The 18,453-nt window shown below is 35.9% G+C and overlaps 1 protein-coding gene across 2 annotated transcripts in view; it reads right to left on the reverse strand.

Annotated features, from left to right (window-relative positions):
• LOC121380569 (ligand of Numb protein X 2-like) overlaps positions 1-18,453 on the reverse strand; it is a 63,008-nt gene that overhangs the window by 34,366 nt on the left and 10,189 nt on the right. For both annotated transcript variants that reach the window (XM_041509445.1, XM_041509444.1), the window contains exon 3: positions 5,454-6,515. In XM_041509445.1, the coding sequence (XP_041365379.1) occupies positions 5,454-5,725 (272 nt within the window). In that variant the 5' untranslated portion in view covers positions 5,726-6,515. The remainder of the gene's footprint in view (positions 1-5,453; positions 6,516-18,453) is intronic.

An 18,453-nucleotide genomic window follows, 5' to 3' on the forward strand; every position in this document is an offset into this window, starting at 1 on the left:
CAAAATATTTCTTGTGATGAAAATGTTTAATGTGCATGCATGTGCGCATGTATTTGTGTGTATGTGTACTGATAAATGCATACATGGATGTATGGATGATGGATGAATAGATTATTTGATGGATAAATGTACGTATGGATGGATGAATGGATTGATGATTGATGAATAAAACTGATTGATAATGGATGGATAAATGCATATGTGGATGGATGGATGGATGGTGGATGGATGGATGGATGGATTTATTGGTAGACGGATGGTTTCATGGATGGGTGGGTAAATCATATGCATAAATGCATAGATCAATGGATAGATGGATGGATGGATGGATGGATGGATGGATGGATGGATGGATGGATGGATGGATGGATGGACGAACAGATGGATAGATGGTCACACTACAAAGGACAAAGGACATGGAATAACAATCAATGAATTCTATATTTAAGTCTGCACTACATTAAAAAAAAAAAAAATTACTATATGAACCGCAAAAAAAAGGGGACTAGAATGGTCGTTTTTGACAATGCCCTTTTTTTTCTTTTCTGGTTTTTTTTAACAGTTCAGCATAGCACCACCAACAGGTCAGCAGTGAAATGGCCGAGATCAATATACAGCCGACTGCCAGTGATGGTGAATCTGACTGAAGGAAGCGAAGTGCTCCTTCGAGTAATTACACCACTGGCACTAGCAGTGCTGTGAGTGAGGCAATACAGTATCATACATGCACACAACTTCAGCTCATTTTCACTCACGCCAGCACTACGGACAATACAGAACCCCACCAACCCCCCTCCCGACCCCCACCAGATTTAAATCAATGTAGACTGCACAACATAGTAAACAAACTGTGCAGTTAATGACTCATTAATGAACGAAAATAATAAGTTGCTTAGCAACAACATAAAATCAGAACTCGATAGAAAGCCAGGCTCATCAAGTAATCAATAATATGGCATTTACGTGAATCACAGACATTATCAAGTATGGAGAAAAAAACAGATTCGGTACCCACAATAATTGTTGCAGATTAAATCATTGTTGAAGGAAAGGTCTTAGCAGGTTTCACTTAATTACGATCATGGGACACACTATTGAACCATATATAAAAATTAAGCATTTGTAACTGCAGACAGAAAAGTAATGTTTGTTTTAATGACCCATCACATTGTTTAATCGGTGGGTACACTATTAAGTGTGAAAATTTATCAACTGTGGCATGTAGCGTGAGATATTTAATTTGAGAAATAACCTGCTGCCATTCTGCAGAAAGAAGTATTTTATAGTCACTTTACCAGACATAATAATACAAACACGGGCCTTTGAAATGCAATATGTGCAGCACTGGCTGCAATGGGGAAAAACCAATGGACATTAGAAGATGTCACATAAACTATTGTTTATTTCCAGTTACTTGACTGAACATAATTTATAACATGTCAACAATAATCTTCTTCTTTTTTTAAAACAATTTCAAAAAAATTATTCAAATACATTGTTGTTACTATAAAAAAATATATTCCCATCAACAAAGACAGTATATCCCACAACCTTTGATGTACCAATTATTAAGAGATAAGGATATTAAAAATATATATCAGGGTTTCTGCCAGAGGGTAAAACAGGTATACCCACATTTTTTGCAGATATAATTTTTTTAAAGTTAACCTTCTGACAAAATTAATGATTCTTATTATTACCCTAACTCTAAACCTAACCCATTTTCTTTCTGGGAGATAGCAGGTGCATGCAGTACACACATTGTAAATATTCAATTCCATAGCGCCATACCCAAAAATTTCTTTCTGGCAAAAACCCTGTATATGTCCATTAAAGGCAATTGATGTTATGACCCATCACAAAACAGATGAGCTTTCTACCACTGAGCTACATCTCTCCTCCAATGAGGTCATTGCTTTTCTTAACAGCTCAAACTAAACATACCTCTGATTGTAATCTAAATGCACAGCATGCAAAGAATTCTTCATCTGCATTTTACAAATACTAAACTTGTAAAAATTAGAAATTGCATGTACCTACGGTCGTCTTTTTAAAACAATGTTGATTTATGGTGGCTGAATTACACATTTCAGTAGTGGGTCCGCAAGTTGTTAGGGGTAAGGGGTGTCTTGTTTTTTGATTATATCCAAAAACATAATAAAATAAAGGAAAATACAGGACAATACTGGTATTCAAATGTACGTCATTTCTGGAAGGGACAGAAACACCAAGGAACATTTTGTTCAGTATCCTGCTACTATTAGCTATGTATGTTTCCGAGATCGCTACACCATTTTAAAACATCAAACTGTAGTTGCTAATCAATTTTCAATTGATTAGAAATATCACTAATCAAGAAAATGTTCCCTGAATACAAACATCAAACTGTAGTTGCTAATCAATTTTCAATTGATTAGAAATATTACTAATCAAGAAAATGTTCCCTGAATACAAATTAAGAAAACGTAAAAAATACACTATATATATATATACATGTATATATCAACATTTTTCTTTTGCTAACCCACTACCTTTTCACACTTCACCAGAGATATTTTTCTTTATGTTCATGAAAAGACAACTAGAGCAAAGACATATATGAAGAACAATTTCATTTTGGGGGTTTTAAACTTACCAGCACATATTTAATATTTTTTGTTGCAGAAAACAAGATAAAAAAGCTTATTAATCATGGAGATTGAGTCTGTCAGAGAACTTAATTAAATAACACCTGCAATATGTCTGGACAGAACACACGCAGAATCAATACGTTTATTAAAAGGCAACTCAGGCTGACAGTACAGTGCGTAACAACAATTTATCAATCAATGAGTTCATGCCTCAAGAGTAATCACGTAAAAATTGACCCAGTTTGCGTAACTGCATCCTGATCAGGCCTGGCACACACTTTGTTCACATTTTCCAGCAGACGCGCAGAAGTAAATTGTCTCCCTTAGACAAAGACGCCATTCTCTCCAGATGGAATGGTCCTTTTGTTTCACAGATACACATGACAGAATTGTCTGAATAATGTTTTGTTTTTTTAAAGTATTTTAGATGTTCCCTGGGTAGTTAACCGTCGTTTGTTTATTAGATATAATGCATTAAAAACAAATTAATCGATTGATCATAAGTGAATGTTTTCAATCTCTAGAAACATAAAGTGACCAAAGACCTGGATTCATTTCTACTATACAATGGGGATACTGTAGTCCACAATGCTAGTCATCAGGAAAGTATCACATTTACATAGACCTCAAATATGATAGATGACACATGTTCTAGAGTAAGACACAAGTAATACAATGTTCAATGAGCTTAAAACTCTAGTTATCAAATTCCATAACATTCAATGACCTATTAACAAACAATTCAGAAAAATTCCATAATCCTCAACAGTTCTATTTCTAATGATATTATTTTAAAATGTTCTGAAACAAACTGTCAGTCTCAATATGTTCTATTTCTAATAATATTAAAATGTTCAGACACAAACTGTCAATCTCTTCTTATCTTATATCAAGTTGGAAGGGAAATAATTATTGATAAATTTTTCATTTTCCACCACTTTCCATGACCTAAATTGTAATTCCATATCTTTCCAGGCCTGGAAAATTACTTTTGCAAAATTCACGATCCATATGAACAACCTATAACAAGACCTTGTTTGGACTCCAATAAATTCTGTTCCTGACAGTCAAGGATTAGATACATACATAGAGATTATTATACAAGTTTGTGTGTCGTACTGATTTTATGAAACAAGTGTCAGGATTTTTGTATTGTCTGAGCGAGAGCGAGTGTAATACATGAATTCTGACACGAGTTTCGTAAAATCAGTACAACACACACACACGAGTGTAATAATTTCTTTATTATCCATATTATTATTGTTGTTTTCTTTATGAATAACAAGACCCAACTCAAAATGTTTCAGCCACAACTAGAAACTTGATAGGAGACAACGAAATCATGTCACTGTCATATTTCAAATGCACAATCTGAGCTAGAACTTGACAAGCAAAGTCATGTTATGACGTTGCTTCCCAAAATTACGTCATTACACTTGTTATTACACATGTGCTTCGTATGATTATTATTAACTTGGTTATGTTGAACCATATGGATAATAAATTAATGTAAACTTATTCCAAATTGCATATCAAAGTACTTGTAAGTTAACCTGCTTTGGATTTTCAATACATCCACCTGGTTATATGTAACTCTAGCGAGTAAATAGCACCGGTATATGATTTCATTACACTACTGGCTTAGGTCAACCAACAAAATATAACATGATGTAAACCAATGAACTAAAAAATATCACCTGCGACTACCTTTTTGTTTTCAGCTTACAATTTACACCTTTGTTTTTCTTTCCTTTTTTTAATAGTAGAAACTTACCAAAAGACTCACAGATAAAATTCTGTAGCAGGTTAAAATGGGTTTTTTTAATGATGGCCTTAACGGCTTACGTATGGTACTTTTATTAATAATTTGTAATTTGATTTTTTAATTATCTTACCTGTGAACAAGAATGCTTGAAATGTGGTACTATAGACTGAGTATTAATGGGACATTAGTTCTGAATCTTGAGGTAGTTCTTTTATTAATTAAAAACAAATCTGACATCTCCAGATATCATGCGACGTTAGTCCTGAATCTTGAGGTAGTTCTTTCATTAATTAAAAAACAAATCACAAAATCTTTGGATATCAATGTGACATTACTTCTGAATCTACGGCTAGTTCTTTCATTAATTAAAAAAATATATCTCAACATCTTATCTGCAAACAAGAATGCTTAATGACTGGTAGTCTTTGGGTTTCATAGGACATTGCTTTTGAATCTTGAGGTAGTTCTTTTATTAATTAAAAATATATATCTCAACATCTTATCTGCAAACAAGAATGCTTGATGACTGGTAGTCTTTGGGTTTCATAGGACATTGCTTTTGAATCTTGAGGTAGTTCTTTTATTAATTAAAAACAAATCTGAACATCTTTGGGTATCAATGGGGCATTACTTCTGAATCTTGAGATAGTTCTTTTATTAATTAAAAAGACAAATATCAACATCTTTGAGTGTCAGTGGAACATTGCTTCTGAATCTTTAGGTAGATCTTTCATTAATTAAAAACATTTCAACATCTTACTTGTAAACAAGGATTTTTGAAGGCTGGTAGACTGAGTATCAATGGGACATTACTTCTGAATTTTGAGGTAGTGTTTTTATTAATTAAAAACAAATCTGAACATATCTGGGTATCATGGGACATTCCTTCTGAATCTTGAGGTAGTTCTTTCATTAATTACCACAAAACAAATCTCATCATCTTACCTGCGAACGAGAATGCTTGAAGGCTGGTAGTCTTTGGGTATCAATGGGACATTCCTTCTAAATCTTGAGGTAATTATTTCATTAATTAAGTGTTAAAAATCTCAACATCTTACCTGCGAACAAGAATGCTTGACGGCTGGTAGTCCTTGGGCGTCAGTGGGAGGCGATCAATGGGGCATTGCTTCTGAATCTTGAGGTAGTTCTTGAGGCAGCGTGAGCAGTAAGTGTGTCCGCACTTGGTGTCGAGCGGGTTGACGAGGGGCTGCAGACAGATCTGACACATGAGGTCCTCGTCCACGGCCTGGTAGTAGTCGTACAGGTGTGTGCCGTGCAGCTCGTGGAACTGGCCGCAGGTCGGGCACACCGTTGCACCTAGGGACATCATACTGCACAGGAATACACGTGGTAATCCCCAGGCAGCTAGCCGTCCCAGTAGGACAGGGAAAACATCATCGTGTCAGCAAAGGGTCCAAGTCTGTTTGGTTTTCGGTGTATTTTATGAACATTACAAAGAATCCATGGATGTCATTTTGAAGGAAACTGCACTATGCTTGTCACTTATGAAAAGTAGGGTCATTTGAATACCATGCATAAGATTGGAGAATCAAACTGATCTTGCTTTAGTTTGAGTAACAATGTGTATTCTAATATTGACTTCTAATGCAGTAAATTTCTGAACTTGAACAACAAGATAAAACACTTTTCACCTCATATAAATTTCATTGTGAAGGAATCTACACTAAGCTTGTCACTTGTAAAAAGTACAGGGTCACTTGAGTATCATGCATAAGACTGGAGAATCAAATTGATCTTGCTTTAGTTTGAGTAACAATGCATATTCTAATACTGACTTCTAATGCAGTAAAGTTCCAAATTTATTAACAAGATAAAACACTGAAAACTTCGCCTCATATAAATTCTGTCTAAAGCACATTCCTTCCAATTTATGTGAATGACTTCAAAACAGATTTTCAAATAAGTCTTCCGTCTTGGTACAGAATACGTACTTAGAAAATAGACCGGCTATGAGCCAACCTCTCTAATGGGTTCAATACCATCCTGTATATTTTAACCTCCTGTGGACAGCAGTCCAAACACAGATGCTGCTCAATCCATTATCACCCCATATCTGTGTAGATCATGGTCGAACAGATAAAGCAGGTTATTCCAGATCTCTGGAGAAAAAAAAAAGAGAGGAAAAAAACTACCATTATATAAGGTTATAATAAATATTGGAAAACAAAACAAGGAGTATTTATTTAGTGCCATCAGCAGCATATTAAGTATCAAATAATTGAAAGATAATTGTAACACTTTGTCAGAGAGAATAAATCCACTTCCATCATATATTTCACTGCTTCTAACAAAAGACAGGGATATGTTACGTGCACTTTCCCACACACATGGCAGAACAAGTAGCACTGTGTGGAATTTTAAATTAGCATGCCCCCCCCCCCCCTCTACACACACACACACACACCAATCATTTAAAGGAAGAAGGAGGAGGAAATGTTTTATTTAATGACGCACTCAACACATTTTATTTTATGGTTATATGGTTTCAGACATTAAAGACCATACATACATTGAGAGAGGAAACTCGCGGTCGCCACTTCATAGGCTTTTCCTATCGATTAGCAGCAAGGGATCTTTTATATGCATCATCCCACAGACAGGGTAGTACATACCACGGCCTTTGATATACCAGTTGTGGTGCACTGGCTGGAAATCATTTAAAGGTGAATGAATGCTTTACAACACCCCAGCACAAAGAATACATGGGCTACTGGGTGTCAAATAAGGGTAAATGTATGAATGAATTGATGATCACCATCAATTTATAAATTCAAAAGTTAAATTAAAACAGTGTAAACAGCAGTGCAAAAATGTAAATATAACAAGCAAGTATATTAAAATAACAAAGAAAATTCTACATGTGGACCAGTACAATTTGTATTTCAATTATTTTCTAGACATAAACAAAGCAAAAATCTGTATGTCACAGCTAGAACATTCTTGAAATACGATACAGCTTTGTTGATTGAAAAACAAAGATAATTTAAAAACTCATTTAAAACTATTAACACCTGAATTAAATGCATAAGTCAGGTGCTGTTGTTATATAACATGCACACAAGTATCTTTAACAAGTACACACACCACAATGAATATCTCAACGTAATTGCCAGGGTCAATGTTTAAAAATGTACGTGTATCGTTCATTGTAATCAAAACAACTAACATTCCTTTAGACATTAGAAAACCCCTGTAATATACATTTTGTTTTTTTAAAGTTGCCCAACTGACATACATGTACTTCAAAATACTTGGGTTAAGTTAAACAAACTAAATGTTTTTCAAAGATGGCCTAGATAACTTAAAAAGCCACAACAGTTAGTTTCCTTTACAAATACAATGCTTTAATACTCAGCAATGTGCAGTCTTCTAACAGTATGGTATATTACACATTAATTACTTCAAGAAATCACATTAAAAAGTTGTTACCTTTTGTGTTTTTCAATACTACTTAAGCAGACAACCTTCCAACAGAAAAGATGACTGTGTTTTTCAAACAGATATCAAACTGTCACCTCCCAGAAAACTCTGAATTGGTCACTTAGCAACTTGAAAATACCAAAAGAAGAAACATTTCTAAATATGCCAAGTTGGGTTTGTGTAAATGGTTGGATTCCCTTCCTACAAACTTCACAAGTTTTAGCTTTGGGGAAAAACAAACAGAATAGCTATTCTGTGAACAATGGCCACTTTAACGGAGTTTGCCAAAACCTACAACTTTCAAATCCCAGGCAGCCGATGCTGACCATTCACACCAAACAAAGTTAAAATTCCAAAGACAATTTGAGGTCTAATTCTGTGACTGATTCAATATCAAATTCTGGCCGTGCTATAACTTATATATAAGAATCAAACATCTCAATTTGCAGTATTTAATTTAGAAATTTACTGAGCAAAACTGGTCAGACAAATTCAACATCAACATGTGTCACTTTTGTGTTTGATTTAAGAAAAACTGTGGACACTATGCTTGGCTAATCTTGATTAAACTGCCATTGTCAAACACTCGAATTTACATTTTATATTTAGAAAACTTTTCAAATATTTGTGCATTGGACAATGTTCAAATTTAAGTTGACTTTCAAGCGACAGGCAAATTCTTGAGGAGACTTCAAAGGATCAGAAAATAAAGCTAGCCTTTATATAGTTCTTTTTCATCCGTTTTTATAAACAAAATCCTTGATTTCCGTTTGAAAGGTTTCATCAGGGATGGGCAACTTCCTGTTACAAAATGTAATCTATAATAATAATTCTAAGCCATAAGATTTGTGTCATCAAGTATGAATAAACATTATAGTCATATCTAAATTACTTTGTGAAAAAACCCAAAACCATTCAGGCAGCCACCTGCATTACGTAGCTACTTGTCATAAAAGGCCACGTTTCAATAAAACCACTATGGGCGAGTTTTTACCAATTCATTACTAACACACACATGTATGTACCAAAGAAACAACATTTATCAATTTTTCACAAGTACATGTTGATTACTTTTCCAGAAATACAATTTTACAAAGAATGAAGACGTCAGTTAATTTCAATTTATAAACAGTATTGGCAATTAAAAAGTGGAAGCTTCATAAACAGAAATGACAGTCTGCAAGTGGATGCAATCAATGGCTTGTTACTTATTAAACTAAACAAATGGCAATCAAATAGATTTTCCATCTCGTACGTTGTACCTTTATCAGATAAAAATGCCAAATCTCCATGAATGAATTGATTGTCAGCACTGGTTTACAGAATGTGACTATATACTGATGCTAGGTTGACATTTGTATAATTCATGTGAGAGAGCAAAACATACCACACTTGTAGCTCAGCTCTGAGTAACATGCTTGTGTGTCATTAAACATTTCCTTTTTAATCATTCCAACCAGTGCACCAAAAACTGATCAAAGGCTGCAGTATGTGCTTTCCTCTCTGTGGGGAAAGTGCATATAAAAGATCCCTTGCCGCTAATTGTCAGGCTGTTGGTGCTCTCTTGCCAGCATAGGTGGTCCCATCCTCCCATCCACTCCAAACCTTTTTCTATCCAACACATGATAGGCGTGCACTACAACAGCTTGTTCTGAATGTGCATGTTAAACCCTATGACCTGACCTGATGGAAAAATGTAGTGGGTTCCTTCTGGTGACTACAGTCATAATTACCAAATGTTTGACATCCAATAGCCTATGATTAATTAATCACTGTGCTTTAGAGGTGTAATTAAACAAAATCAAACTTTCACGTTAAACATTCCTTTTACCTCAGTGTAAACCATCTGAAGCTTTGTTGTTATCAGTTGTTAACAATAATGGGTCTGACATGCCTAATAAATAACACAGCACATTTCTCAATTCCAAAATTAAAATCCAAAGTTTACAAATAATTGGTAAATCTTGTCCATATGAAGGACAGAAAAATAAATATTCTTCAAAAGGCTGCCTCAAAAATGATCAACATCACACAATAAAACATAACTGTGGCCATTTTGTAATATTTCTACAAGTATTTGCAATGCAATGGAATGGAAAAGTGTCAGACAATAAAACATAATTTAAGCCATAGAAAGATCATTAAGAACACAAGCTGTCATAAGAATAAAACCATTTTCAAGAATTCTTTTGCTGAAGAACACTTTCAAAAGAAAAAGAAAAGTTTTACTTAATGACACACTCAACACATTTTATTTACGGTTATATGGCGTCAAGACATACGGTCAAGAACCACACATGCAGAGCTCGGAAACCTGCTGTCGCCACTTCATAGGCTACTCCTTTCGATAGGTTATATGGCGTCAGACATATGTTAAGGACCACACAGATATTGAGAGAGGAAACCCGCTGTCACCACTTCATGGGCTACTCTTTTTGATTAGCAGCAAGGGATCTTTTATATGCACCATCCCACAGACAGAGTAGTACATACCATGGCCTTTGATATGCCAATCGTGGTGCACTGGCTGGAACAAGAAATAGTCGAATGGGCCCACCGACAGGGATTGATCCCACATCGACCACACATAGAGTGAAACTTTCAAAAGATGCTAATATTAAATACTATTAGAAAACTATTTCATCTGTGTGTGTGGGAGGGGGAGGTGTGATCGATTTCATGTAGGTCAGTGGTACAGTACTCAACTGAGGTGTGATGGACTACAGGATCAATCCCCTCAGTGTGCCCAGGTTTTTCCCTATCCCAACCAGTACCCCATAAACTGTTTTGTTTGAGGAGCTTATGTGGTGGCCGCACATTTCCTCTCTTCAGGGGTAGGATTTGGTAAACTGTAAAAAAGAAGAAATGTAGCGGGGTCCCGGAAATTCTTGAAATCCTAGGTTAAAATCTGTGCCATCCGACACATTTTGGAGGAAAGGACGATTAAAATGCGAGGAAACGAAATATTCCATGAGAGGAAAACAGCGGATCTGAGGAGAAGAATTGCCACCCCTGTTTCTTTCTGTGGACTAAGTGTTAGATACAACCACAATATGATGGGACACTAAATAGCCATAGATTAAATGTAATATTTTAGGGTTTTATCAGCTGTTTCTAGATTCTGATGATTGGAACAATTCTCCACCATTCCCCAAAGGATATGTTATTTTTTATTCCCAATTTTGGAATAAAAAATTCCCAGTCTGAGTGTAAACAATTACCATTTTTATTATTACCGGTACATAAAGATATATTTTGAAAATAATAATTAACACTTGATAAAAACCCTCCCCTTAACATTTCATAATGCAAAATAGATATATATTAATTTGAATAATATGTAATATTACTCTTTTAAATTCTAGCTTAGCTTAATGAGTTGCGGGGGTTTTTTTTTAATGAAACTGAAAATTCATTTTTTTTTGTAAAACAACACTAAAATTCTCAAAGTCAAGAGTCATGGGTGTCAAGTCAAATTTGATAAATAAAACAAATTCAACAAACCTAAAAAGAAAATTGTTTAGAAACAAGATTTTGTTACCTACCCAGTCCAGTGTTTTCATTTCTTGAATAGCCACAATTCTGAAAACTAGTTTGTATTTCTGGTTTTTTAAAGTGTTACTTACAAAAAACCCACACAATTAAACACCTGTAGTAAGTGAAAATCTGAAAAAGCACCAAATCAACAAATCTGCCAGACTGAAGTAGAAAGTGGAGAAAAGGCACACCAGTTACCACCTGAAATTTTACCCATTAAACAATTCACGGTATGTGAACAGCATCACTTAAGCAATCCTAGAGTGCACCTGCCTGTTGCCTGCTATATATACAACACTCGATATAATGGCTATTGTACCCTATAACTTGTTGCAAATACCCGGCACACAATACCTGTCAATGGGCTACACACGACCCTGAACATATGCAAAACAACTATCAAGCACAAGACACATAAATAAAACAGATGAATGGTTATAATAAACTGCCTTGAATACCCACACAAAATAAAACCCATACATTCAGAGTAAAATAACATTGATGCATTTACTGCTGAATGAATTTAATATGACATTTTGCCAAATGCTTCACATTTCCGCTGACTATTCTTAAATCAATTCATTCTTTTTAAACACGGGTAGTGCGTCTATAATAATGGGCATAAAACTGTGAAAAGGTAACCAAATAGTGCTAGAAATCACACTCGAAATCTTTTCTGTGTATAACAATAGAAATTACATTAGAAATCTATACAGAATGAGTTGAATGACATTTCAAAGTGAAAAAAGGAGAGCAATAGAAATATTTTCCTTATGAAATGTAGGACAGACCCATGGGGTTTAGAGCGGCCTTTAAATTCTCTCCATGTAAGGGTCTGCTAAACAATTACATTCTAGGATATGCAGTTAGTTTCATTATCCATGTGATGGCAAATAATTCTGTATCTTAGCTCAAAAGCACTTTCTGGCAGCCAAAATAAAAAATATGGTTTATGTAGTTTCCTTTTAATAAATTTAGTACACAATATTATATATATGTACATATATATTAGTGTTTTCCCTAGCTTGTTTTAGCATGGTGTGACACCATGCTTCAATAGTCAAGCCATCTAGTCTTAATCAGCACTATGCTGCACTGAGATTAAACAAGCCTTTTTCAATAATTAATTCTAAAACTGCCGTTATAAAAACACTCAGAAAATGTATGATTAATTAATTAAATGTGCCGTTTATATATTTAGCAATTAATTTATTAAAGCAAGTAAAAAATGTGAATGTTGAAAATGCCCATAACTTGTTTAGTCTACCATGCCTTGCCAAATTTCTAAGGAAAGCACTATATATACATACACATGTATGCATTTATTGGCCAGAAGTATCTTCTGTTTGCATGTACATGTATTTTTCAAATATTACTAAACAATAATATTTAGAAATTTGTAATATGTAAATTTAAAATGGTAAAAACTTACACTGCTGTAGACAGGATACCAGTTAAGAACAGGTCCAAAACGAGATATATAAATAAAATTCTTTACAGCAAACTGCAGAACGTGCGATACCATTGACGAGACCAGATGAACTGAACAACTTATGAAACCAGTCAAGCAGAAAAACAGACCAATTAACCCTTTCAGTTGCATGCTGTCTGGTTCTGTGATTCACTAAATGTTATAGATTTCGTTCCCAGCAGAACCATGCTGGAAGAGTACTAATACTAACTCAATGAAAATCATATTTATACACAAGGTATAATATGCAACATTTTTTTTTTTTTTTTTAAATGCTAATTTTCTGCTAATGGAAACTTGTTTGCACTATTCCTAAAAAGGCATTCCATGATTATATATGTATATAATACATTGTAGGAAACTGCTTTAAACATATTTTAAAAACATTTATAATGATTTATATTAAAAATATATAAAATAAATAAATAAAATAATTTAAAATTAATTAGACACAACTACCAGACTTCATGTATTTCTTCTATGTTAGTAGTCAAATGATCCTATTAGTAATGGAAAATTCAAACACAAATATACCCTGTAGCTTTAACTCGGGTGTTTTCACCATCAACAGACATCAGCACATACCACAGCATATACCAGTCAAAGAGCAATGTATAAAATATATAAAGACCCAACATGTCCATCAAACTTGAAAAAGGATTACGTCTATCACCCAACACACCTCAGGCAGGCACTTGACCGCCCAGCTACATACCACAACCACCCACCCACCCAAATGAAGATCAATAGTGATCATTAACTGAAGAGAATTTAACAACGATAACACGATTTACAATACGGAATGCATAAAGACATGCTCAAGCAGACTATACTTACAGCACAATAGAATACAAGACCCCACGACTGCAAGAAATACACATATACATGTACTTACTGAAACCGGAATGGGATTTATATATCGGGTTAACAAAGATGGCAGGTTTCCCTTTCAGAACATGCGGACCACCACACATGTCAAACAAGTGGTCTAAATGTAACCCGGAACAAACAGTTCAGCAGATCTAAACCGTGGGGTATACAGAAAAAGATAAACACAATGTTGTGACATGCACACACTGGAGGAGATTACACGCGTACACAAAAGATCATCTCCACCATTCATAAATCACCACGCTGATGGTTTACAATTTCCTCTGAACGTATTTTCCAACATCAAACAGATTGTCCATCCAGTTAGGAGATATATTAAACTATTAGTATTATTTTGGGGGGGAGGGGTGGAATCTAGGTCAGTTGATAGAGTGTCTGCCTGAAATACACGGGTTGTACAATCGAACCTCTTCTGTGGACTCATTGTCTGATGGGGCTTTTTCCCCATCCCATCCACTTTGCCCCACAAATGGTTTCCCAAAAGCCAAGGTATGTGCTGTCCTGCCTGTGGGAAAGTGAACATAAAAGATACCTTGCTACTACTGAAAAAATGCAATGAGTTTCCTCTGAAATCCATCTGTCAGAATTACCATGACATGCAATAGATAATGATCAATAAATCAATGCGCTCTAGTGGGGTCATTTAAAAAATATATATATATATAACTTTTACTTGGGGGCTTCAACTATCCGACTATGCCTGTAAACGCTTATAAGCATTAGCTTAGTTTATCCTATTTTCAAGTCTGTCTCCCTCTTTAGGTGACATATCCGATTATTCTTATGAATAAAATTGTATTGCTTAAAGTAGGGCTAGTGAATTTTTAATCGTGGCTAGTAAATTTGTTTAAACACTGATCCCATGGCTTGTGGATTTTTATTAAAAAATTCTAATTGTCCTGCAATGAAATATTACAATGCTGTAAAATGTATGAAATGTAGATTAGGCCTAAAAATAAATATGAATGTTTCTGGTTTCCTGACCTACCCTAATTTTATGTAGCGATCCTGAAATTTTTTGAAGCTAAAACAAAAATAATAATTTTTTGCAATCAGCAAACTAGATTCGGAACACCTCGGCCAATTACGGTTTCTTAGTTTGATTCGATTTATAAACAAAACAAAAAACAAAAAAAGTTCCTTCCTTCCTTTCTACCTACCTACCCTATGTTTTTCAAGGGTGAATGTGCGGTTAGTCTAGGATCAATCCCCATTGATGGACTCATTGGCCTATTTCTCATTCCAGCCAGTGTACCACGACTGGTATATTAAAGGCTGTGGTATGTGCTGTCTGTACAGTATATGTACAGTACAGTATATGTCAAAATTACTAAATGTTTTACATCTAATAGCCGACGATTAATAAATCAATGTGTTCTAGTGGTGTCTTTAAACAAAACAAACTTCAAGGGTGAAACCTGAAACACTTATATATATATATATATATATTATATATATATATATATATACTACTCAAAAGAATTTAAGGGTCAGACGATATTTTCGACATTATTTTCTGAATGTCAATTATATTAGCTAGACCATAATGTCACGCATGGTATTGTTCCATTTTGACGAAAGTGGGTCTAAGCAACCCATAAATGAATTAAAATCCACTGTCATTGACACTGTCGACTAGTTCTAATGGCGAAAACATGCTTACATTTGCACGTAAATTAGGGCGAAAGCGAAAGGTCTGCTAAGTGCCCATAACTTGCTTTTTCACAAAGCGCTTCATTTGCACGCTTTGCACGTGTATTCCATGTTCCCAATGCTGAATTTCCGTATAATTGGAGCTTGCGTTCGTGTACGGTGCGCACTCCAAATTCGACAATGGTACGACTTCAACTGACTATCGAAGATCGAGGAAGGGCTATTGCTTGGCTTCCGGATGGCAATACGCAAAGAAATGTTGCTCTGAGACTTGGTGTCAGTCAGAGTGTCGTTGGCCGACTGTGGCAACGGTACCAAGCAACAAATTCTGTTCGAAATTGTCCACGTTCGGGAAGACCCCGAAGCACTACAAATAGAGAGGACTGCTACATCACCAATATGGCTCTACGTCAACGCACAACCACTGCACGCCGATTACGTGACAATCTGCGGACTGCGACTGGAACTCGAGTGTCTGATCAAACCATACGCAATCGTCTGAGAGCCAATAATCTACGCTGCCGTCGCCAGGCTGTTCGACCACCACTCCTACCATGTCACAGAACGGCCAGACGTCACTGGTGCATGTTTCGTCTGCGGTGGCAACGTGTTCAGTGGGGTCGAGTGATGTTCACTGATGAGTCCAGGTTTAGTCTCCAGTTCAACGACGGTCGGGTTCGTGTCTACAGACGTCCTGGGGAGCGCTTCGCTGACGTTAACGTTAGACAACGTCACCGGTTCGGTGGTGGCAGCGTCATGGTGTGGGACGGCATCTCTATCCACCACAGGACCCCCCTCTATGTGGTGGATGGCAATCTGAATGGAATCCGCTATCTGAATGAGATTATCCGGCCGTTGGTTCTCCCAGGCCTTCAGCAGATTGGCGGCGGGGCAGTTCTGCAGGATGACAATGCCAGACCCCACCGCGCCAGGGTGGTAACGGACTTTCTCAGCCAACAAGGTATCGCCAGGATGGATTGGCCAGCATATTCGCCTGACTTGGCCCCAATAGAGCACGCCTGGGACGAATTAGGCAGGAGAGTTCGGGATAACCATGCCCCTCCGGCCAACCTTCATGATCTGGGTCAACTTCTTATGGCAGAGTGGCAGGCCATTCCCCAAGAGTTCTTCAGACGTCTGATCAACAGCATGAGGCGACGATGTGTCGAGTGTATTCGCGCCAGGGGTGGATTCACACACTATTAAACGAATGTTCTAATGTGTAAAATCCATGTTTGACAACCTTCAACTTTGACAGCATGTCATGTGACTTTCTTGTATACAGTGACGTTTATTTGTGGGTTTTTGTAAATATGGAACAATAAGTTAAATTTTTGGTGTAGTTTACATCATCAATCTAATAGACTCTGAAACTTATTTGGTTATAAATTTTTGACCCTTAAATTCTTTTGAGTAGTATATATACACACAGTAGAATCTCACTGGCTCGAACACCCATTGGTCGAACCTACCGGTATTCTCGAACCAAGAACAACATCCCGATGTGTCTCTCTATTAAAGCCTTTTACTTTGGTCGAATACCCCTGGGGTCGAACAGAAGCTTTATCTCGAACCAGTTTTTTAGTTCTAACTGTAAAATTAAACATATTTAGCTCGAACGACTAAGTCTATCTTAAGAAATACAAAAAAAATATTTCTGTACAAATTTTTCATCGACCCTTTCACATCAGTCACAAAATAAGTTATTATAAATTCGAAGTGGATCATATGCCGACTTATCATGTTGTTTATTTAGCACCTATCAGTAATTATCTTTCTAGTACAGACAATTGTACTACAATAATCATTAGCTGAATGAACCTTGCATGTAACACCAATCAATTGGTGAGCCTAGGCAGGCCTCGCCGGTTTACTTTAATCATTTTAATCGCTACTCTACGCATGAGCGTCTGCATATTTTGTTTTTAACTTGAAATACAGGAGAGATCAATGTAATGTAGTGATTGCAACAATAACAAGTATAAGGCCTCCGCCTGTGCTTCATGCACTTTCATTTTTTCTCAACGTTGTCAATAGGTCGCAAAAGATTCTACAACAGCATAATAAAGAACGATTTTTTAAATTAATAAATATTTATAAATACAGACTACCAGTTTGTTTGTTATTTGTTTATTTAACGGTGATAAATAATAGTTACAAATATGTATCTCATCCGACATTTCACGGCGACTTCGTTACTCATGAGTCAATTGGACCATCTCGCCCATGCCAGTTTTACAAAAAAATGTGAGATGTTCCGATTGGTTTTTGTGTTACAGAAGCACCCGACAACGGCTGAATGCATGGTTCGAACTACACGATGGATTGAACATACTTTCATGCACCAACAGTGATCGAGCCAATGAGATTCTACTGTGTAATATATATAATTTTAACAAAATCAACTTTCAAGAGCAAGTTATGACTACCATCATGAAATATACCTGAAGGGCTTGTTTTTCTTGTTCCTATTTTTTGGAAGATGGGATGGGAGGGGGAATTGTCTTGCTAAATTCTATATTAAAAATATTTTTTAAATTTATTAAAATTTGTTTTGTGTAACGACACCACTAAAACACATGGATTTATTAATCATCGGCTATTGGATGTCAAAGATTTGGCAATTATGAATAGTCCTAGAGACGAAACCTGCTACATTTTTCCAACAGTAGCAAGGGACCTTTTATATGCACATTCCTACCAACAGGATAGCACATACCACGGCCTTTGATATACCAGTCGTAATGCACTGGCTGGAACGAGAAATAGCCCAATGGGCTCACCAACGGGGATTGATCCTAGACAGAGACCATGCATCAAGCGAGTGTTTTATCACTGGGCTACTTCCTACCCTAATCGTAAAGAGTTACAATACTAAAGTCAAGGAATTCAATTCTCAATGAACTGAGTTGATAGGAAGGAAGAAAGGAAGGAAGGAAGGAAGGAAGGAAGGAAGGAAGGAAGGAAGGAAGGAAGGAAATGTTTTATTTAACAATGCACTCAACACATTTTATTTATGGTTATATGGCATCGAACATATGGTTAAGGACCACACAGATATTGAG

This window comes from Gigantopelta aegis, chromosome 9 (genome assembly GCF_016097555.1).
Source record: "Gigantopelta aegis isolate Gae_Host chromosome 9, Gae_host_genome, whole genome shotgun sequence".
Taxonomy (NCBI): Eukaryota; Metazoa; Mollusca; class Gastropoda; order Neomphalida; family Peltospiridae; genus Gigantopelta; species Gigantopelta aegis.